This window comes from Brassica oleracea, chromosome C2 (genome assembly GCF_000695525.1).
Source record: "Brassica oleracea var. oleracea cultivar TO1000 chromosome C2, BOL, whole genome shotgun sequence".
Taxonomy (NCBI): Eukaryota; Viridiplantae; Streptophyta; class Magnoliopsida; order Brassicales; family Brassicaceae; genus Brassica; species Brassica oleracea.
Genome location: NC_027749.1, coordinates 18,243,951 through 18,266,357, shown reverse-complemented (window position 1 = coordinate 18,266,357; position 22,407 = coordinate 18,243,951). Strand labels below are relative to the sequence as shown.

The 22,407-nt window shown below is 34.9% G+C and overlaps 2 protein-coding genes and 1 long non-coding RNA gene across 7 annotated transcripts; 1 reads left to right on the top strand and 2 right to left on the bottom strand.

Annotated features, from left to right (window-relative positions):
• Positions 1-8,284: 8,284 nt before the first annotated feature.
• LOC106326361 lies at positions 8,285-9,514 on the bottom strand. Of its 3 annotated transcripts, none has more exons than XR_001267209.1 (4): positions 8,992-9,514; positions 8,757-8,907; positions 8,574-8,681; positions 8,285-8,500 (listed from the first exon to the last, which is right to left on the bottom strand). It is a non-coding gene; the product is annotated as an uncharacterized LOC106326361 (long non-coding RNA). The 3 variants fall into 3 exon arrangements; XR_001267210.1 differs by having other exon boundaries at positions 8,615-8,681; positions 8,992-9,513; XR_001267208.1 differs by having other exon boundaries at positions 8,285-8,681; positions 8,992-9,506.
• Positions 9,515-11,408: 1,894 nt separating this feature from the next.
• On the top strand, positions 11,409-13,664 carry LOC106327818. Of its 2 annotated transcripts, none has more exons than XM_013766093.1 (6): positions 11,409-11,948; positions 12,250-12,356; positions 12,443-12,540; positions 13,026-13,216; positions 13,303-13,367; positions 13,448-13,664. In XM_013766093.1, exons 1-6 carry the CDS (start codon positions 11,489-11,491, stop codon positions 13,490-13,492), a joined length of 966 nt encoding a protein of 321 aa, XP_013621547.1. In that variant the 5' UTR covers positions 11,409-11,488; the 3' UTR covers positions 13,493-13,664. The 2 variants fall into 2 exon arrangements, with proteins under 2 accessions (XP_013621547.1, XP_013621546.1); XM_013766092.1 differs by having other exon boundaries at positions 11,412-11,948; positions 13,026-13,222.
• Positions 13,665-13,707: 43 nt separating this feature from the next.
• On the bottom strand, positions 13,708-16,195 carry LOC106327819 (transcription factor BIM2-like). Of its 2 annotated transcripts, XM_013766094.1 has the most exons (8): positions 16,008-16,195; positions 15,778-15,865; positions 15,446-15,515; positions 15,273-15,368; positions 14,801-15,165; positions 14,619-14,727; positions 14,409-14,542; positions 13,708-13,884 (listed from the first exon to the last, which is right to left on the bottom strand). In XM_013766094.1, the coding sequence occupies exons 1-7, from the start codon at positions 16,099-16,101 to the stop codon at positions 14,444-14,446; spliced, it is 921 nt and encodes a 306-aa protein (XP_013621548.1). In that variant the 5' UTR covers positions 16,102-16,195; the 3' UTR covers positions 13,708-13,884; positions 14,409-14,443. The 2 variants fall into 2 exon arrangements, with proteins under 2 accessions (XP_013621548.1, XP_013621549.1); XM_013766095.1 differs by lacking the exon at positions 13,708-13,884 and having other exon boundaries at positions 14,306-14,542; positions 15,778-15,862.
• Between the last annotated feature and the right edge of the window lie 6,212 nt (positions 16,196-22,407).

Here is a 22,407-nt window from a genome sequence, read left to right as displayed (position 1 = left end):
ATCTCCAAAGGGATGGGCAACTTGGCTCACTTCACAATCTGACATCCACCAAAAACCTATCAAAAATGGTCCACCTATCACACCCACTGTATACATCTCTAAACTCGATTTCAAATGTACTTAATACTATTATACATGTAGGCTAATCTTAGAAACTATAATATACGTTTACACGAATTAACACGATGTTATCAATATACGAAAGAGTCAAATATAGTTTGGCGGAGAAGTGGTCCCGTGGGGGTAGAGAGTGGTCTCCAGCAGCATACAAAGATTAGACCACACCCTAACCATATATTTTTTCGTACCTTTCACTCTCTAACCATCTATCTTTTCTTCCAACCTATCTTTTCTTCCAACACTTATTTCGTTTTATGATCTTTTCACTCAAAAAATCATAACTATTGTTGGGTTTGCTTGGTAACAGTACTTGGTCGAGTTTTGTTAAGGGAATAGAAAGTAGTAAACGATAACAAAATACCTAAAACTGACAAGAAATACTGGTACAATGATACTGTTGAGGGATCACTATACAGTGGACTAGCTAGGAAAGTCTTATTAGGCTCATTACGGGTGACTCAAGCTGGAGTAAAATTAAGATCTTCATTACAAAATATATGCTTCAGTCAACGGTTCACATGATTTGGAGAGAACGGAATCGAAGAAGACATGGAGAGATACTGGTTCCTGCTATGCTTTTGATAAACAGGCTGGATAAGAACATGAGGAACAAGTTTACTGTGATTCAGAGGAAGGGAGACAAGGAGTATGCAAATGGAAAGCAATTTGGTTTGATACTTGATAGAATTTTACTATAAGAAAGTTGGAACTGTTAGGTTTTTGATAGATCTTTTTATAAAAATTTCAAAATAGGCTACACTTGTTATAAAAAAGGTCATTTTTTCTTTCAAATAAATTTAGCATTCAAATAAAAATAAAACGTTAATTTTTTTTTGTTTCTGGTTAGGGATTACCACTTATCTAACACATTTGAGTATTTTTCTTTGGGTTGTTATTCTCATGCTATTATATAAACAAGGAGATATTTATTATGTTGTAAATGTAAATATCAACACAGAGGAGAAACACAGCTGAGATCTTGTTGTAGGATATTATTATTCTGCTTATTTAGATTACTTGAGTGAGGTTTGTTCGTATAGTACAAAAACCAACTAGAGAATATGATCATCATAAGATATCGTGGTGGTAAACATATATATTGGTAGAAATTTTTCATAAAAATGGTAGAAAATTCGCAATACTATATGTTAAAGTTAAACGGACGCTTATGGCACAACCTTGATAAGCCTAAACCAAACGTAAAAATAATTCTGGACTAGTCGTTACAACAACCTAATTTTTTCATAGGTCAATGTGGGTGTAAAACTAAACATTTCAAGTATAAGCAATGACATTAACATTGCAAGACTCTAGAATTTTAAATTGCATTTTTAGGGTTGGCTTCGACTTAAATACCTATGATGTCCCGAGTCAGCACATTGGCCTGCTCTACACCCACTTATGGTAAATCAGCTGAATGAAAATGTTGTATGATTTATTCATCGTGATGCATCATAATGTGTAGTGAGCTTGAATTAATATTATAACTAGGCGGTGATCCGCGTCCTGCGCGGAGTGAATGGACTAAAAAAGATTATAACTTCTAATCAATAAATATTAAAATGGAAAAGCTATAGTCACATATTATACATGTTATTGAATAGAAGATGTAAATTTTGATAAAAAAGAGTAGTGAAAAAAATACAATCTAGGTTTGGAAATTTAGTGGAATATCCAGGGACCAACAATCTAGTTATCGACAACAAACAATAACAATCTTTTTAATACATTTGATTTGCTATAGTTTTATTAAATTTAAATTGTTTCCCGAATACATCAAAATTGTAGACAAAACGAATATTCCATCACAGAAAATTAGTCCTAATAATCGCTAACTTTTAGTTTATAATTTTTTTAAAAAATTAGAAATTACAATTAAGGAATCAACAAATAGAAAAGAATATTAACTATTAGAATCGAATATTAGATATTGAATAGCGACTCCCAGTCACCATTTATGTTGATTGTTTAAACACAAAGTCTTGGTCCTTAAGTTAAGAGATTGCATGCAGTATAATTAAATATCATACAATCAGTCAAGATCGTCCCTATTAGCTAATTAGACTTGACTTTGAATTATAAGAAACATAAACTAACGTTCTAACAATTAACTTAACCTATGCAGTAGTGGATAGTAACAAAACTTTTTGCTAACAAAAAATTATATTGCATTCATCAAAAACTACGGATCGTCTTTTCAAAAAAAAAAAAATTGTGTGACTTACTATATAACAAAACTAACTTCAAAATGTATTTTTTGAAATAACAAAAAAATACAAAGAACATATATTTGTTGCAATAGTACTGATTCATCAAAACCATTGAATTTCTTTTTGAAACAAATCAAATTAATTTCCAATAAACAGTCCAGTTCACCCTAACCGATAATCATCATATTAACCCGACTGGTTTGACTGGGCAAATTAATAAGACATATATTTTTAACCTTTTTTTATTAAAAAAATAATATTTGGTTTACTATATAATAAAACCGTAGATAATTTTCTTTTGAAACTAATCAAATTAATTTTTAATAAACAGTTCGGTTCACCCTAACCGAGAAATTATTATATTAACTCGACCGGTTTGACCGGTCAAATTGATAAGTTATATATTATTTACCCTTCTATTATTTACATGTGAACTTGTAAATGACTCAAACTTCACTTTCATATATAATACGTATATTTATGACTGGTTAATTTAGATATACATAGCCTAGCATATATATATAACGCATATATTATGTTGGTAATTAACAAAACATATATTAGAAGTTAAGTACCAAGATAAAAGTCATATATGACTAAATTATATACATATATAATACATAGAATATTCTATTATAAAACCATATAAGATCTTCTGTTATAATACATAGAATATACATATATAATATGTACTCTACAGTTATTCATATATAAAGTTATAAACCAAACTTCTATTATATTTATGTACGTATCATCATGTTTGTATATTCATATACGAAACGGTTTTCATAGTATAAAGCAATAGAGAATTTTTTTAAAAAAGGTATAAAAAAAACTCTCATGATCACATATAAGTAATGACATTTTTGTTAATGAGGGTAAGATTACTTAATAAAAATGTTCCCCAAATAATAAAAAGAAGATAAGTTTTAATGTTCCCGTATATAAGTACCATATATTAACATCAAATAGCCTTGCAGTATTTGAATACGTACTTCGTTAAAATTTACAATGTTGAAAAATTAACTACATTTTTCAGGGTTGGCTGACCCTAGCCCTACTCCTTATCCCCTGGTGCCTACTGGCATTTAGTTTTTTTTTTCTTTTCCTTTTCTCTTTTAGGAATTATGATCTCTCTGTTTAATGGGTTCTTTCGAACCTATATCTCTATTGTACGCAAAACTCTAAAATTTTCAGTGTTATAAAAAAAAAAAATTAACTACATAGATGGACTTGTAGCAAATATTTGTCTGTATGAGAATGAATAAATAGTTGGGATTTTTATATATGTTACAAATTTCAGATCATTTTTCCACATGACATCCCCTTAATCAGAAATCTGGCCATCAAATCAAAATTTGAAGTTGATGCATGGCAACTCACTAAATCCAAATAATATTATATTGAATTGGGTGGCAAACACGATTATGAATATACCGCTCACAGAACCACCAATGTGATGTAAGAAATTTATTTTACTACTATAGGACAAGTGATATTTGTAAAAAATAATAAGTATATAAATTAAAATTACAATATCGAAATATAAGAATAAAGAAGAATTGCAGAGTCGAGATGATTAATCTTTTTCCTTAAATCTTTAAACGCCTCGTAGTGTGACAGTTTCATAGCACTCAGATTCCCAGGATACAACTGCAGCATTGTTTATGTTTACCATCACCGAAAAATATTAATCTATCGAACCTAATTTTGTGTTGTACTTTCAGACTCAAAACCTAAAAAAAATATTCAAGTGGAGGATCTTTGTTTTGTTGTTGTTAAAAGTCTATATTTTCTATAATGCTTACAAGCCTTTTTATAGAAAAATAATAAGAAGCACAACTTTCATTCTTCAACACAAAAATAAACCTTCGTGGTGCACTAATGGAGACTTTAATTTTTGTCAATTACTATGTGAATTTATTCCACATTTTGATCAAGAAATTAAAGAGTGAAATTATTATTGTTTTGACCAATTCAAGCAAAATAATATACTTTAAATGGATTTTTTTAAATATTTTATTAATATAAAAGATCAACATATATTTGGTTTATAAGATTAAGTTAATGAACATGAAATCCAACTAACAAATCAAAAACTCAAATCCAAGTTTAAATATTCAATGTGTGTATTTGCTACTTTACACAAGTTTCTCAAATAACACACATTAGACCTCCATTTCTCATTCAAATAAAACTTCTTTTTCGACATATGAATACATTATTCATAATGTTCGAAAAATAGTTCCAACAATCCCCCACATGAATAGAAATGACTCTAGACACTAGACAACTCGACAGACTTGACTTCCTAGACAAGACTCCACAAGACACAACTAAGAACTTTTGAGAGTACAAACGAAAAATCCACTGCATGATGAGTTGGTAGCAATTTTTCAGCCTTGAACCAGTCATTGTTAATAGCTATCGGATTTATTCGGCCAGGAGGTAGCCATGATGCCTTGAACCTCCCGGGCTTTGGTGCAAACCTAGACAATATCTATAACACAACTTCATTTTCTCACAGAACTAGGTTCTCTATTGTGTTCATTTTGGCCGTGAACAGTCCTGGTTAATCATGAGTGAACTTGGAGAATATAGTCTTTCCTTCATTCTCATAGAAACGGCCCGATTTTACACTCACAAGGTGATTTTCCATTAGCTTTGTTTAGAGGAGTATCATGTACTACTTCATTCATATCTCAAAGCTATGGACACAAATCATTAAAAGCTAATGCTTATCTTCTATTCCTTACATGTAGCACTGTTTAATCATCATAGGAACTGAGTATAGACCGAAGTCTTACAGTACTTTGGGCAGATTTAGTTTGACTTAGTTATCTCCTTGAACCTATTTCTTGGGATCTCCATTCAGTTAGGTAGAGTTACCGCCAAACCTCATCTTAATTCACAGGCTACCCATTGCTTTAGATGATATAACAATTTGATCTCATGACACACATTTAATAAAAGGATCCTAGGTTGTCATCATAGTGAACATAATCTCTTGAGATTAGTCGAGATCAATTGTCTAATGATTTTTGTCATCTTTTTTAAAGATACAATTAACCATTATACACAAAACTCAGTTTATGACACTACTTTTTTTTTTTTTTTTTTTTTTTTTTTAAATATCATTTTGTGATAACTATCATTAAGTTCATTTGGCTTCTTGCCAATAACTTTATATGGTAAGCAAAACTTCTCCCACATTTTTTGAGATAACTCAAAATTTGCATATTTGCATTTAACATCTCTTAAGAGTTTAGAAAGTTAATCTACAACTCCTTTAGAATTAAATGAATAAAAAGCAATTTTGAAAATTATTACAATTTTCTTATAAAATGTATTTCACTCTTAGAAATTCACATTTTACATATAACTATTTTCAGAGTTTTCTTAAGTTGATTTGTAAATCCAACTTATATATGATTTGAATTTTTCCAAAACATATTTTTGCTTTTTAGCAAATATACATATCATTACAAGATATTATTTTTACCATCAAAACCACCATTCTATATGGTTTTTCTCAACCATATTGACTTTATAAACTACAATACACATGTCAGTTTTAGTCAAATTGGTCTGAAAATTTTATTTGATTTTCTACGGTCAATCTTTTTACAAGTTGCACTTAAGCATTGACGAAATAAAAATGTTTTGATCAATATCAACAAACATTTTATTTCCTATGGCAAATGATTTATATGTGGCAGACCTCTCCCAAACTTAATTTGGAGCGTCGACTTACAAAATCCATTTCCATCCATACAACTTGATCTCTCAAAGATCAAAATGTTTTTTTTATAACTATGGTATCACCATACTTAAACTTGAATTTTTTTTCTCTTCTCATTGGTTACACAGTGTAACGTACTTAATAATTAAATTAAGTGTTCCAAAAAATCGTAGTATGAATCGGATCTGAATAGTCAACAACTATTGATCCATGAAGAAAACTCTTTCTTCCTTTGAATACATGTTATTGAATCGATTAACCTGTTCTCGAAAAACAATTTTTAATAAATATCAGTATTGTTAGTGTAGAAACATAAACAATATTTAAAGAATTAAGAGCGTATGAACATTATTTTACTACCATAGGACAACTGATATTTGTAAATAATAAGAAGAACATAAATTAAAATTACAATGCCGAAATATAAGAATAAAGAAGAATTGCAGAGTCGAGATGGTTAATCTCTTTCCTTAAATCTTTAAACGCCTCATAGTATGACGGTTTCATAGTGCTCAGATTCCCAGGATACAACTGTAGCATTGTTTCTGTTTACCATCACCGAAAAACATAATCTATCGAACCTAATTTTGTGTTGTACTCTCAGACTCAAAACCTAAAAAAAATATTCAAGTGGAGGGTATTTGTTTTGTTGTTAAAAGTCTATATTTTCTATAATGCTTACATGCCCTTTTATAAAAAAATAATGAAAAACACAAATTTCATTCTTCAACACAAAATGAAACCTTCATGGCGCACTAATGGAGACTTTAATTCTTGTCAATTAGTATGTGAATTTATTCCACATTTTGACCGAGAAATTAAAGAGTAAAATTTTTATTGTTTTGATCAATTCAAACAAAATAATATACTTTAAAATGAATTTCTTTTTTATATTTTATCAATATAAAATATCAACATATATTTGGTTTATAAGATTAAGTTAATGAACATGAAATCCAACTAACAAATCAAAAACCCAAATCTAAGTTCAAATATTCAATGTGTGTATTTGCTACTTTATACAAGTTTTTCAAATAACATATATTAAACTTCCATTTTTCATTTAAATAAAAATTTTTTTTTGACATATGAATACAACGAAAAAAATAATCTTAAAAAAAAATACTTCCAAGACAGCGAAAGCATCGAAAGTCCACTTCTCGTCCAAATGCGCCACAATATGTGCCAAATACGTACTAAGTGGTAACATCGCTGTAACGCAAATGCTAAATTCAAGAGGTGTGTTAACTTTTTTTTTTTAATCTCAACGCAATGCAGAGAACGAAACGGCTAACCTTGCTATTTTAGAATTTTTCCAGCTTACTCTTGGGCTTTGCCTCTAACCCCATCCGCTCCCAGGATGTTCTTATACCCAACACTCGTAACGTACGTAGACTGCATGAACAAGACAAGAATTCGATGAAACAACTATATATCCCAAGGATTATACGATTTATTTGGAGAAAAGTGAAAACCTTTTTCAAAGCATTAACCGTTATCACTAGGACGTTCCATAACACGCATTGGAAAAATGTATATGGATTGAGTTTTAAAGTAAACTAGATTTTGACCCGCATGTCCATGCGGATATTTGATTTTACTTTTATATAAATAAATAAATTCCGTACATGAATATCGTTTTCTCTTTTTTATTATATACTATTTTGTTAGGCAGTCTTAATTTTTTTAAATTCAATATATTTTATATCGCAGATATAATAATTAACTAATAATATAATAAAAAAGTAAATATTTGTTTTTAATTTTTATGTTAATAATATATTATTCTTGTGCAGTCATCTAAACTTTTCCTATTTCTTTTTTATGATTAACTAAAAATAAACATGAAAAAAACAAACCAAAAAAGAATAAATCAAAGGTATCTCCATACAGAGCAGTGTAGCTAGCTCACACTTCCTATCTACATTGTCTCTTGACAAAGTTTCTTCTCAGCATAAGCCTCATTAGCAAACTCTTTGACCTTCTGTTTGTTTCTTAGAATTTTTCGGTCTATATTGTAGGAATAAGTTTGATGAGAATATAAAAGGGATTAGCCAATAATTCTGAGTTTATTATTTCAGCAGAGTATATCAGACTTAATTTGATCCTTAAAAAAAAGAAACCATAAGCATTGGCATCAACCAAACCATTCACAAGATATATGCCAAAATCTCTAGAAAACTTATATAACACAATAATACAACCCACAAAACAACGTATGATTACTACTCTTTTCATTGATCTCCACAATACTTTCATTCTCTAGGTTTTATTATACTCATAAATTAAGTGAGAAAATGACAACATCCTTTTAACACATATTTTCTTCGGTTAGGACATGGTTATAGTCACACCTTCCCTTCTCTCCACGATTTCTCTTCGACTCCATGATTTCTTTGAACATATCTATAAGTTTCTTCATGCATTCCTAACCAAAAGAAACAAAAATCCAAAAGACACCACACCACGATCAAACACGAGAATCAAGCCTCATTTCTTACCAATTATGAGTTAACAAAAAGGTCAAATCTGGAAATCCAACTCTCCTTTGATATAATCGTTATTGATCCATTTATATGTTTTCACAGCCATGTTGTCAGAATTGTCCTCTACATCCAAATAAAATAACATTAGAATCAGTCTCATGAAATATTGTTTCATGGAGATGAGAATTTTAGACACACCGTATTCAACACCAACTGTCACTCTCTCATATTCATTACCCTCAACAACATCTCCTTCCTAAAATGATTAAAAAATCAAACTTTTCCATGAACTTCTCCTTCCTCAGACGGCACAGGTGGATACAAATGTCCTTTACGCATAAACCTCTTACTGAAAAAAAAAAACAAAATCACTATGAAATCTTAGATATCTACAGAGAATAATCAATTGAAAGAAGATTAAGAGTGTATAAACCATGGAGTGTTACAAAGATGATCACACTGTGAGATCTACGGAGCTTCGATGGGAAATAATACAGGAAGGTTTCTCGCTCTGCCTCGTGCTATCCACCGTACGTTGATAAAAAGAACAACACCGCTAAGAGGAATTTACACCTTCGTCATTGTCCCCGGCATTCATCCCTCGTTATCTTTGTCGCCAAAAAGGTTAAAATTAAATCAATCAAATAACAAAAATTAGGTTAATGTAAGAAAAAGACTAAAACAACCTTAATGAGTTAAGACTTTAGGTTTAACTTTAATTCCAGTGGCACAAGTTAGTAATTATTAAGGAAAAATCAGGGTTAAGTCCTAATTGTACTTCTGTTTTAATAGTTTAGATGAACATATTATATTGATGCGAATCAAGAGAAATTTACTTCTTAAACGGATTTTGAAAGTCATGCGATGCGAGTCAAAGATTGTTTGCAGCCAGCTGGTTTTTTTTTAACGTTTGGATAAAAAATATTATATAGACGATTTTAAAAGACGACAATTCTACCGTCGTATGAGAATACACATATGACTGCACCACTCCGAGCCGTCCCATGAAATTCATGTTCGATGGTACGCCATACACCATGCTGGAAATTTATTGTAACTTTTTTCTCCATAATATGCAGCCAGCTAGTCATAGTTTTTTTTGAGTTAAAGTGTAAATATCATTTCAAAAATAAATTGTTGAGACTTGCAGAGACCTAAACTTAATCCCACGGCAAAAAAAGAAAGTAAAAACATGGAATCAAAAGCAATCAGATCTGAAGCCGTTCTACTATGGAGCGAACATGACAACAAGTAACAACAAAATTCTTGACAAGTCAGATGAAAGGTTGAACCGAGACAAATTACAGTGGAGGAACTCGAAGAACATGACCACGAGGCACACAATGCATGCAGGAAGCTGGTTCGAATGTCCGCCCGAAAAATTGTTTTCTCTCATAGCCGTAGAATCAAGCTCACTGCAAGGACTGCCCTCATGGTCCGAGCTGGGATATTGAACTGAACCTAAGTTCCAGCAAACGACGGGACAACACAAACCTAGCGCTCAACTAAACTCCACCACTATTGTCCTCTAAGAGGGTAAGGAGAAAGGGGCTCCCAGGTTTTACTACATCCTCCATCTGCAAGGTCTGATCCAAAGCTCGAAGAATACAAAGAACCTCCACTATCCAAGCTAGATGCAACCTATAACTCAAATCCAGATTAACAAGTAACGTTAAACCAACAACAAAGGAGGGACGATGAGCTAAATTAACGCATCACTCAATAGTTAATAACCGCCTAATCTTGACTCAGTGCAGAGACAAAGATGTCACCAACATCAGAGTCCAAGATCCCGAAACCTCTAGCTCAAGCGGCACATACCCGGAAAGCCCTTGAAGGAAATGGCTGATAGCGATGTTTAGGGCACAAGCCGTCAAAATGTCTGAAGTCGAGAGAGGAGACCACCAAATCGACGATGTTTAGCTACATGCAGCAACACAGTCGCTAGGGGGGGCCGCGATAAGCCATGACAACTCGACGAGACGAAGACAGCCAGAATTGGAATCGCTTCACCAACAACCACCCACGCCAGAGAGAGATTTGAATATGACGGAATCAGAGGAGGCCCTCTCGCAGCGCCGTAAGGCACTAGAGAGGCAAGTGGCGCGCAGAGGAGGAGGAGCCTCGAGTAATAGGGTTGGGAGAGTTTATTTGGAGGCGCGAAGAGAGAAGACAAATCCTTAACTTTTTTTTTTGAAAGGGATAGACAAGAAAAACTCGCCGGCATCATAAAAAAAAACTATTACCGAACTTATGAGTCCTCCACTCCAAACTTGTCACACTCACTTGAGTGATCAATGCCTCTCACATAAGCAGGCAATACAAATTACGTCTGGGATTCCATTGTAGCGACCTCGTTCAGATGATCAAACCATCATTAGGATCGACCATGTTTCTCCACCTGCGGGCCGTGGCTAACGAACTTTAGTTTGATTCGTGATATGTTGGCTCGTTAGGCACCATTGCATGCTCTTTGATTTTCATTTGCGTACCCTCAAATCTTAAAAGGTAATAGAACTATGTTAAAATGCAAAACAAGACTCCCTCAGTTGGGTTCTCTTGATCAACGTTGTTTATAACATTTTTAGGTTTATAGTAAAAAAAATTGTTATAAATAATTACCATTTTATAATTCTAATGTATATTTTGATTAAATTTATATAAATAATAAAATATTGTAACTGTAAATTAAAGAATTTTTTTTTAACTTTTAAAATTTGTGTGAAGAACATGACATGTAATTCTAAAGGAAGAGCATGATTCAGTCAAACAAAGTCAAATAAACCCCTTTATAACTTTATGCGTCCTGAAAGCGAAAGTCTCTGGATGATCCAGAGGGTTTCTCGCCATATTTGGCGGAACGTTCTCTTTAATATCGTCACTGACGCTAAAACAACAGATCGGGGAAAAAAAAATCTGCACCGTGAGCAATGGAGGATTTATGGAAGAGGGCGAAATCATTCGCGGAGGAAGCAGCGAAGAAATCTCAAACCATAACCTTACAATCATCTTCCACCTCCTTCGTCAACCTCGTCTCCGAAACCGCCAAGAAATCGAAAGAGTTCGCAATCGAAGCCTCTAAGAAAGCCGATCAGCTCAACGTCTCCGAATTCGTCGCCGAGACGGCGAAAAAGTCCAAGGAGTTTGCAGCTGAGGTGTCAACGAAGGCGGATCAGCTCAAGGTCGTCGCGATGAAGCAGGCGGATCAGATCCAGAATATGAAGTCCATTGCCGATATTATTCCTCCTCAGCTTGTTTCGTTCGGGTCCGGATCGGGATCTGGATCTGTGATCTCGGAGTCGGAGCTGTTGAGTTTTGGGATCACGGATGATCTGAGGGAGTTTGTTAAGGGATTGACATCTGATACGTTCAAGGCTTTCCCTGAACAAGGTATGTTTGTTTTGTTGCTGGTGAATCGATGAATGTGTATAGTGATGAATGTGTTATGATGAATGTGTTATGGTGATTGTGTTATGGTGAATGTGTTATAATGAATGTGTTATGATGTGTATGGTGATGTGTTATGATGAATGTGTTATGATTAATGTGTATGTATGATGAAGTGTATGTATGATGAATGTGTTATGATTAATGTGTATGTATGATGAATGATTTATGTATGATGAATGTGTTATGGTGACTGTGTTATGATGAATGTGTTGTGGTGAATGTGTATGATGAATGTGGATAGATGAATCGTCGGAAGTTTCTGAATTGGGAACAACTGAGTCAAATGTAAGGAAGGATCTCTCGGAGTGGCAAGAGAGACATGCCACTCTTGTTCTTGGCTCTGTCAAGGTATATACTACTACTCATCTCTCTCGTTTACATGTTCAAGATGTAGACTTTGTGTTTAATGTTTGCGTTTTGTGTTATATTTGCAGCAAATTTCGAAGTTGAGATATGAGTTATGCCCAAGAGTCATGAAGGAAAGGAGATTCTGGAGGATTTACTTTACTTTAGTGAGCACTCACGTTGCACCGTAAGGCTCTCTCCATCCATCTCTTGTCAAAGTCTACCTTTTAAAAAAAGTTCAGGAACTTTTGAAAAGATATGTTTTTAAAAGAGTAGGAAATTTATGAGAATAATACAGAGTCAAGGCTGAGATCGAGATTCGTGTTATAGCTTTTGACCTGAATATTCATAAGACTGAGCAGCTTAAGACATGTGTGCACTCATGTTGCACCGTAAGGCTCTATCCATCTCTTGTCAAAGTGTACGTTTTCAAAAGAGTAAGCAACTTTAGTGTAGAGTAAAGATTCAGATCGAGATTCGTTTTCAAAAAGAGTAGGCAACTTTAGTAGAATAATAAAGAGTTAAGGCTGAGATTGAGAATCGTGGTAAAGATGGCCTATGGCCTGTATATTCACTAGACTGAGCAGCTCAAGACATGTGATAAGTGAACTGAAACTTCATAGCTGCGTATTAAGCCTAAAAGGATTTTTTTTTTTTTTTTTTTTGGTTAAGATATGAGAGGAAGTACATGGAGGAGCTTAGGAACAAAGCAGAGAGTAAAGTTGAAGAAGCTAAGAAGACTCCAGCAGTTGGAGGGACAGAAACAGCTGAAAACAATGTGACAAAGAGTAGAGCATCTACTGCATCGTCTGAGCAGGATCTGGATACATTCCTCTTGGGAGATCTAGAAGACAGTGACGAAGGTCCTGGTGAGACATTGGACTTGTTTCCCCATGTTTTAAATTTGTCTTCAGAGATTGATTTCTTTGTGTATCGTATAACCTTGCAGATGATGGTGATGGTGATGGTGATGGAAGCCTAGATGATGATGACTTTGACAAGATTGGCAACTCCGTAAGCATTTGTTTTACATTTCTTACAATAGATACAACTAGAGAACATGTTGGATTAAGTCTGCGTTCATGTGTTTGCAGGATGTTGAAGAAGAGAAAAAGAAAGAGACAAATGCAGCAAACTAGAAATATATATTATAGTTTTGTACAACCCACGGGAGGGAAGTTACCTTATGGTATATGATCTTTGTCTGTTCATCAGTGTATAGCTTTTGCTTTAGCGAATATGCAAAAGAAGACGCATTTTATTCATTTGATTCGCTTATTATAAAAACCAGACTTTTTTTGTTTGTTTGTTTGTCGTTGTAAGAAAAGCTTGCAACTTTGGATAAAGAGACGAATATCGAATCTTTTTCCCGAAACTATGTTGTCTTTATGGAAGTAACATTGTGTTTGATAGGTTCCATGAATAATGCAGAAGATGATACAAACTCAAAACCACTAGATACTACTAACAGGATTCCCCTAGAAGCCGAACAAATTTACACAAAAGAAGATATCTGTCAATACATTTATATATAGAGAAAAAGACAAAAATAGCACTAAATCAAATTTTTGTTCCCAAACTAGCCCTCAAGGTCAAAAGTCACAAAAATAGCACTTAATGTTTTATCAAAAGTCACAAACTTAGAGTTTAAAGTTAAAGGGGTTTAGGATTTAAGGTTTAAGGTTTAGAGTTTAGGGTTTAGATTTTAGGGTTTAGAGTTTAGGGTTTAAGGTTTAGAGTTTAGGGTTTAGATTTTAGGGTTTAGAGTTTAGGGTTTAAGGTTTAGAGTTTAGGGTTTAGATTTTAGGGTTTAGAGTTTAGGGTTTAAGGTTTAGAGTTTAGGGTTTATGGTTTAGGGTTTAAGGTTTAGAGTTTAGGGTTTAGAGTTGAGAAATGAGTTTTTGGGGATAAGATTTCAAATTTTGAAATATAAAAAAAATTAAAATTTTCAAAAGATAAACTTAGAAATGTGCTATTTTGGTCATTTTAGTTTTTGAGTGCTATTTTTGTGATATAAACTTAGAAAGGTGCTATTTTGGAGATTTGCCTTTATATATATTCCAGAGCTTCATTGGAGCCTGAGAGAGATGTCACAGTGTTCTCATCCGCTTATGAGAATGTTCAGAGTCTTCCTCAACGCCTGGATTCCTTGATCTTGTAGCGCCTTCAATATCAGATGTTAACAGATTCTGCACTTAAAACAAAATGTATCGATTATACATAGTAACTATCACACTGAACATGAAGCATTTCGAAAATGAAAACCTTATTGGATGGATTGGCTCGCTTTCCAAGATCAATCTGCACAGAAAGTTTAGCATGCGAGAGATCGATGCCTGCGTTCTGGAGTGCTTGTGTTAATGAGCTCAATAACCTGTTCATATCACAAGCCATTAATAAGAAGCCAATACAACACAGCTATGTTAGAAAAATCAGGTTTGGCTAACTCATGCGAGTAGACAGTAGAGATGCTAATGGTTCCACTTTCAATAACCAGGTCGTCACTTGGGCCTTGCCCATCACTTGTTGCAGGACATTCATTATTAACTTGTTCACTGTGTGCCAATGGATGGATTGGTTGTAATGGCGGTAATCCCTTGTCATCTAACTCAGCTTGACTGTCTATTGATTTGGAGGCTATAGCTCTTCCTTTGTCACATTCAACAGGGTTTTGCAATTCTGCAACAGTTGCAGGTGCAGAGGCCACTGTGATTTCTTCAAACTTCCCAGGAAACGGTATCACTGGAGCAGATACATTATTTACAGCTACTGGATGGCTCGCTAAACTCTGAACTCGCCAGTGATTATTCCTCTGTTCCAATCAGGATAACGAAAAGATTCAGCTGTATTGCAATACAGATGGCAGAGGAATGAAAATTGTCATCGCACAGAAAGGTATAGAGCATGAGAAAGGGGTACCCATGGAGTCAACTTTGTTGGTTCCTGACTCCATCCAGGATATGATCCTTCATACTTTTGCACCTTCTCTTGTAAATACTGGACATAACCTATCACCTAGAATGGAACATATGTATTAGGGTAACATGATCTAAGGCTTAAGACATTCACATAGAAATTACATGAAATATTACCTCTAAAAGGAATGAAGCAGTATCTCTTTTCTGTTCACTGTTGGGAATCAGCTCTCTCAATACCTGAAATCTGACTAAGACATTTATACATTCAGCAACTCATAAGATATGATAATTCAACTAAGTCCAACATAGAAACATTGAATGATATACTAATCTTTATCAATAAACATAGTATTCTAAGATTGTTTGTCGGTAGTAAAGTAATTGAATTTTTAGCAAGTTATCAAACGAAGAAGCTTGCTGTTTACTCCTGAATTATCTCAAAGTTCACAAGATGAGCAACATCCACCTCTAAAGCTTGAAACTTTAACTGTTTAAATTCAACGAACCTTTCATTGATTTTGCTTCTTCTCCGCTGCTCTGTCAACGAATGCTTAGAACGTACCGCACTAGCCTTATCATTGTCCTTTGCATCTGCTTCAAAAATTAAACACCGAATCAGAGAAATCGGATTCAACCCAATCTCTTCCAAGAAAAACCCATCTCGATTCAAATCGAAATAGCTCCAATTCAACACAAATCGAAATGCAAATCCCACAGAATTGGGCAGGAGAATTACCTCTGCTCGCGGAAGAAGAACCTTCCCGTTTCGAGCCCAAGTCCTCTTCTCCTCCGTAATCCTCCTCCTCTTGATTCCCCTTTCCGGTTCTCATCTTCGCCGGAAAATTCGACTGTGACGACGCCTGATTTGGCTGAGCCTTTTATTATCTGCGGTAGACTGATGACTCGTGAGCTCGCCTCAAAGTGTTTTTGGCCGTACATTTAGACACGTGTAAGAAGCGATGCTAATACCCGGTTTAAGCTCGGTTAACTAACCGGTAAGGTGTGACGACACGTGGGTTTCACGTGATAAGACGAGATTACAACCAATCAGATTCAGGATAAAAGGCCATCATGTGATGCACGTGATCGCTTGTGATCTGTTAGGGCAACATTACTGGTAGAACATGATTTTGTGTCCTTAGATTGGTTTATGATTAATTTGGAGTTAAGGACAAAGTTAAAAGACAAACCCAAAAAATTAGATTATTGGTAGGACTTTTGTATGTCCCTTAGTAAATAAATTAATTATTTTTATATTTAATGACATTAAAAAGAGAAGTGTAAAAAAAAACAAATGACATTAAAATTGAAAACATAAGGAAAATTAAAAAGATTTGAAAAAAAAAATTACAAATATCAAAATAAAATAAAAAAAATTACAAATATCATAAATAAAATAACATAAATAAAACATATCACATTAAAATTGAAAACATAAGGAAAATTACAAAGATTTGAAAATTGTTTTTTACAAATATCAAAATAAAATAAAACAAACATTTTTATTTAATTCATAGAAACCAAATAACATTATATGTTATTTGGAAGATGTCCAAATTTATCCCATATATTTTCGATCAAATCTTCTTTTAACTGTTGATGGATATGTGGATCCCGAACTTCTTTGCGACACCCAATTCTTTTTCCGTGTTTTGTAGTCTTTTTAACGGTAAATGCAAAATCCTCATCTGCTGCGGGTTGAAATTCTAAAACGCTATACTGAGTGTGTGAATCTCGTTCGTCTTCGACAATCATATTATGTAGTATGAGACATGCTCTCATAATATTTTCTTATTTTACTTTTATCCCATAAATTAGAAGGATTTCTAACAACGGCAAACCTCGCTTGCAAGACCCCAAAGGCACACTAAACATCTTTTCTGACGGATTCTTGGGTTTTAGCAAATAAAGAATTTTTCGCACATTGTGGGAGTCGGATAGATTGAATAAAAGTCGCCCATTTTGGATAAATACCATCCGTCAGATAGTAAGCCAAATCGTACTCCCTCCCGTTGACATAGAAGTTTACTTGTGGAGCATTTCCGTTAATAATGTCATCAAAAACAGGTGATCGATCAAGAATATTAAGATTGTTCATAGTACCTGGAGTTCCAAAAAAAGCGTGTCATATCCAGAGGTCATATGAAGCGACCGCCTCCAACACAATTGTTGGTTTTCCGGTTCCTCGTGAATACATTCCTTTCCAAGCGGTGGGGCAATTCTTCCACTCCCAATGAATACAGTCGATGCTTCCAACCATCCCGGGAAATCCCCGTTGTTCACCAACATGGAGTAGTCTTTGAAGATCCTCCGGTGTGGGACGTCTGAGGTATTCATCGCCAAACAAGTGGATTATTCCGGCGGCAAAATGGTGCAAACATTTTCGAGATGTTGTTTCACCAAGTCGTAGATATTCGTCTACGGTATCAGCTCCACCACCATACGCCAATTGACGAATTGCTGCGGTACATTTCTGGAGCGGAGATAGACCAGACCGTCCGGTTGCATCTTCTTTGGGTTGAAAATACTCTACTTCTACAGAGAGGCGATGGACAATACGCAAGAACAATGGCTTGTTCATACGAAACCGTCGCCGGAACAAATTGTGCGGGTATGTTGGAGTGTCGCAAAAATAATCATTCCAAAGCTTGTTGTGGCCTTCCTCTCGGTGTCTCTCGATAAAAATACGTTTTTTCGCTCTTTTGGTTCTGGAATAAAATCAGCATCTTCAAATATATCATCAAATACGGTATCTAATTCATCATCATCACCATTGTGGTAATGATAATGGGAAGAAGAAGCCATTCTTCTTTTAGGAAAGATATATAAAGTTATCAAAGAGAAAAGAAGTTACGAACGTGAAGAGAAGTGCAAGTGTTTATGAGAGAAGAAGTGTCTTATTTATAGTTGGTTTTTAGTTCATCTTGTGACTCTTTACCTTGTGACTCATGACTCTCCCGTGATACAAACAAACAATGCATGTGAAGAAGTGTCTTATTACATCTTGTGACTCTTTAGTAAAAGCTTCCTACTCGTGACTCTTTAATAGCTTCTTTGGCTTGTAGCTTCTTTCGATTGTAGCTTCTTTGGCTTGTAGCTTCAATTTACAATATTTGAGTTGGATGAGAGATTATTATACTTCTGCATTTGCTCAGGTTGATGATTTGCAAAATACAGAAATAATTTAGTGAATTTACTAGACATTATTAATCGTACAAACTCTTCAGTCTTCAGAATCAATATCATTGTTTAATCTGCGTTATAACAGAACTAGGAATCATTTTGACAAACTGTACAATAATACCAAAAAAAAAAATTCACGAGCCATTACATATAGTGAAGTGCATCACGAGCCAGTACATATAGTGCATCACGAGGCATTAAACTCAAACTGTGATGCATTAAAACGACCAAAAAAAATCCAACCAGTCCATTACATTACATATAGTCTTCCATCAGTCCGATACATTAGATAATCTTCATAACATAAACTAGTTAAGTCAACTGAACTGAAACACCATCTTCGTTTACTTTAACATAACCACCATTTCCTATCAAAACTATCACGACAACCATTACACCTACAAAGTACTCAAATCCATGCCTACACTTCGAATGCTCCTTCCCTATATCAGACACATTCTTCTCTAGCCTAGCCAGTCTCTGGTCAGTCTCATAGTCACTGTAAAGTGTTAGATTTTCTACCTTTTCCTCAAGCTGAAGCACGTGTCTTTCTGTGGCTCTCATCTCTTCCATCACTGCGATATCCCACCATTTCCAAACATGGCACTCTCCATCATCCACGTTCTCACATGTGTAGTATCTTCTACCTGTCGTCACCACACACGCAAGACTATATGAGTACATAGGCAAGACTATATGAGTACATAGGCAAGACTATATGAGCATTCACAGTAGCATTTTACTTTTACCTTGATCATTCACAGCAAGCAGAGGCTGAGCACCACAGTAGCAAGTCTGCGGGAAGCCAAACTCAACCTCTGGTTGCGGAGGGTACTGAACCTGTGAACGAGCAGCTAAGCTTATCTCAGCTTGGTCACGTCGAATGAGATCTTCCGTCTCGCTGTACGCACTGTCAACTGAGTTTCCAAATAAATCGTCTGACTACGAAGGCTGGCTGTAGCTGTAGTCAACTCCCATCTTTAAGTTCACCTGCATAAAGACATAGTCATTATTAGATACACATAGACATATAAGCACGTGTGAAATATAGACGGTTCATATAGCAGGTAATATAAAGCAGTTAAGTACTTAAAACATAGATTTATTTGTGGTTCCAGAGGATACATGAACAAGAGGCGCAAAAACATAAAAAGACATAGTTATTATTAGCCATTTAAGCAATCAAGACCCGCAGGAACTACATTGATCATATAGAAGCTAATATAAAGTACTTAAAACAGAGATTTAAAGACATAGTTATTATTCAACACATAGTTAGGCTCTAATCTTTCAGAAATACTTGGCTAGGAGCTTATTCTTCACAACTTCTTCCGGCTCAGTTAATGGTTCTTTCTTGGCAAGGAGAGTGTCTAGTATCGCAAGCTTTGACAGTCTCTCCTTCATAGCCAAATCCTCTTTCTTCATTTCCCATATGGTCGTATAGTCAGCAACAGACTTCCCTTGAGCAGTGTTCCTTTTAGATTTAGCAGCCTTGATACCTTCAGGCCGGATTTCATGATCACCAACATTGGTGCTTGAATCTGTCTCACCATTCTTCCTCTTTGAACTGGCAGTGGCTTTTTGAGTGTTAAGGCTAAGCCATTTCTGTTCATACCTCAACACACACCACGCATGCTCAAGGTTAAACTTGCTTTTCTGATCAGAGTAGAAGATGTCGTGAGCCTTCTTGAGAACATCAGTGTCACTCTCACCACTACTAATTTGTCTCCCTGCTGCTGAATACGCCCCACAAAACTTGTTAACCTGATCATTGATTCTGTGCCACCTCTGCTTACAATGAAGATGCTCTCTCTTTTCACCATCCTCTACTCCATGTGGACTTGCTGCATAATACTCTCCCACCCGTTTCCAGAAGGTCCCCGACTTCTGATCATTTCCAACAACAGCGTCCTTCGAAGTGTTAAGCCAAGCACTGATTAAAACCTCGTCATCAGCCGGGCTCCATTTGCGTCTAACAAGACAGTCGACTGGTGTGTCTTCACATTGTTGTGAATTGAAAGGGGGGATCTCGGATTCTCCAAAATTAACACTTGATTGAAAACTTTCATAAGGAAAGTTTTCATGGAGAACACTTTCCTGTTGACTGTTAAGCAGTCCAACGTAACTAGAGGACTGACTGTGATAATATTTAGAATCCATACGAGTTAGAAAAGAGAAATATTTGAGAGAGAGAGTTGTAGCTTATGAGATCATAGAAGAGAGATAGTAGCTGTGAATATTTAAGGGGAATGAGATGGGAGTTTAATAGGAGGAAGTGAAGAGTATTAAGTTTTCCACATAAAGACTAACCGTAACAAAGAAATGTCTAATCTGAAGTTATTACACAAATAAAAACCTAACAACTATCGTACGAAGATCATAAAAATTTAAGGGGATAGAGTTTCAAACAAACTACACTTTACAACCTAACCTATCTAACTAAGCAGCCAGAACAGTTTGAAACAAACTACACTTTAACCTATCTAACTAAGCAGTAACCACGACAGTGCCTCTAATATAAAGCTAACATTAACCACATATGTCATTTCACTGCAAATGGTTGGTCTTGTTGATTAAAGAGTTAAAGAGGTATCACTAAATTCTCAATCAATAGAAGAAACATACCATAATTCTAATTTTTTCAAAATACTTCAATACGATCACTTCAATCTATACGATTTTGCAACCATCAAACAACCATAGAATCTATACGATTTTCTATCTCAAACAACCATAGAATCTATACGATTTTGCAAGCATCAAACAACCATACAATCTATACTATTTTTTTATTTCAAACCATAGAATCTATCGAAACAAAGAATCAATAAGACTTTTAAATATCAAAAACCACTTCAATCACAAGAGCCGACCATAGAATATATATCACAAGAACGGAGAGAATCATATCAACCATAGAATCAAATAAAACAACCTTAGAATCTACACAGCCCTACTCGGATTTTCAATCTTAGAATGGAGGTTAAAGACATACCTTCAGATTGGGTCGATTCTCAAACGATTTGGGTATGATATGTGCTCCACGTAAAGGACCGGAAGCGAACCGAGGCAGGTGGAGTGAACTTTGACTTTTGATTTGCAGAGATCGATTTCGAGATCAGCTCTTCGCCTTCGGAGATTTCGTTTTTGATTTCGGAATTCGAAGTGGATTGAGCTTTGAAATTCGATCAGGGGATCAAACGCCGACACCAGGCCGCTGTGGAGTTCGCTGTGACTTCTCCTTCGGAGATATTGGACACGACCTCTGTTTTTTTTTGACTTCGCCTTCGGAGATCAGGGCGATGTGGAGTGAGCGGGTTGCAAACGATTTGAAGAGATCGATTATTCCTTTTGATTTAACTTCGCCTTCGGACATCACGGCGTCGCCATCGGAGATTTGAGATTTCGATTGAGTTTGGAGAAGAGAGAAGAACACACCGACAAACCCTTTCTCGGCTTCGAATACATCTCCCACTCCAATGCTGCCACGTTTCGTTAAGGACGACCCAAAAAATCTCTTAGCTAAGGCTCGTCGCAAACCCGGGAATTTCTTTTTGATTTATTTTCAACCCAAACTCGATTAAGGACGGGCCTAAGGGGCGCCGATAATGTTGGCCTTAACAATGTTTTGTTTTTAATGGAACGGTAACATTAATTAATAGTAAATTTTAAACTTGATTCTGAAAACATTACATTCGCTTTATAGTTGAAAATTGTATTTATGCCTATCTTCAACAATTATAACGAGACATTTTGGATGGATAAATTGAAAAAACGAGACATTAGTGAGTTGATAAATAGAAGGTAAGAAAAAAAGGCAACATGTCTTTATTTAATCGTTGAACTTGAAGAAGAAATGCCTAGAGCTGGACAGAATATCTACAAAACTAATATGGGCTTGATGATAATGGGCTTTCCAAGCAGAAAATCCAGAAACCAAAGATCAGAAAAAT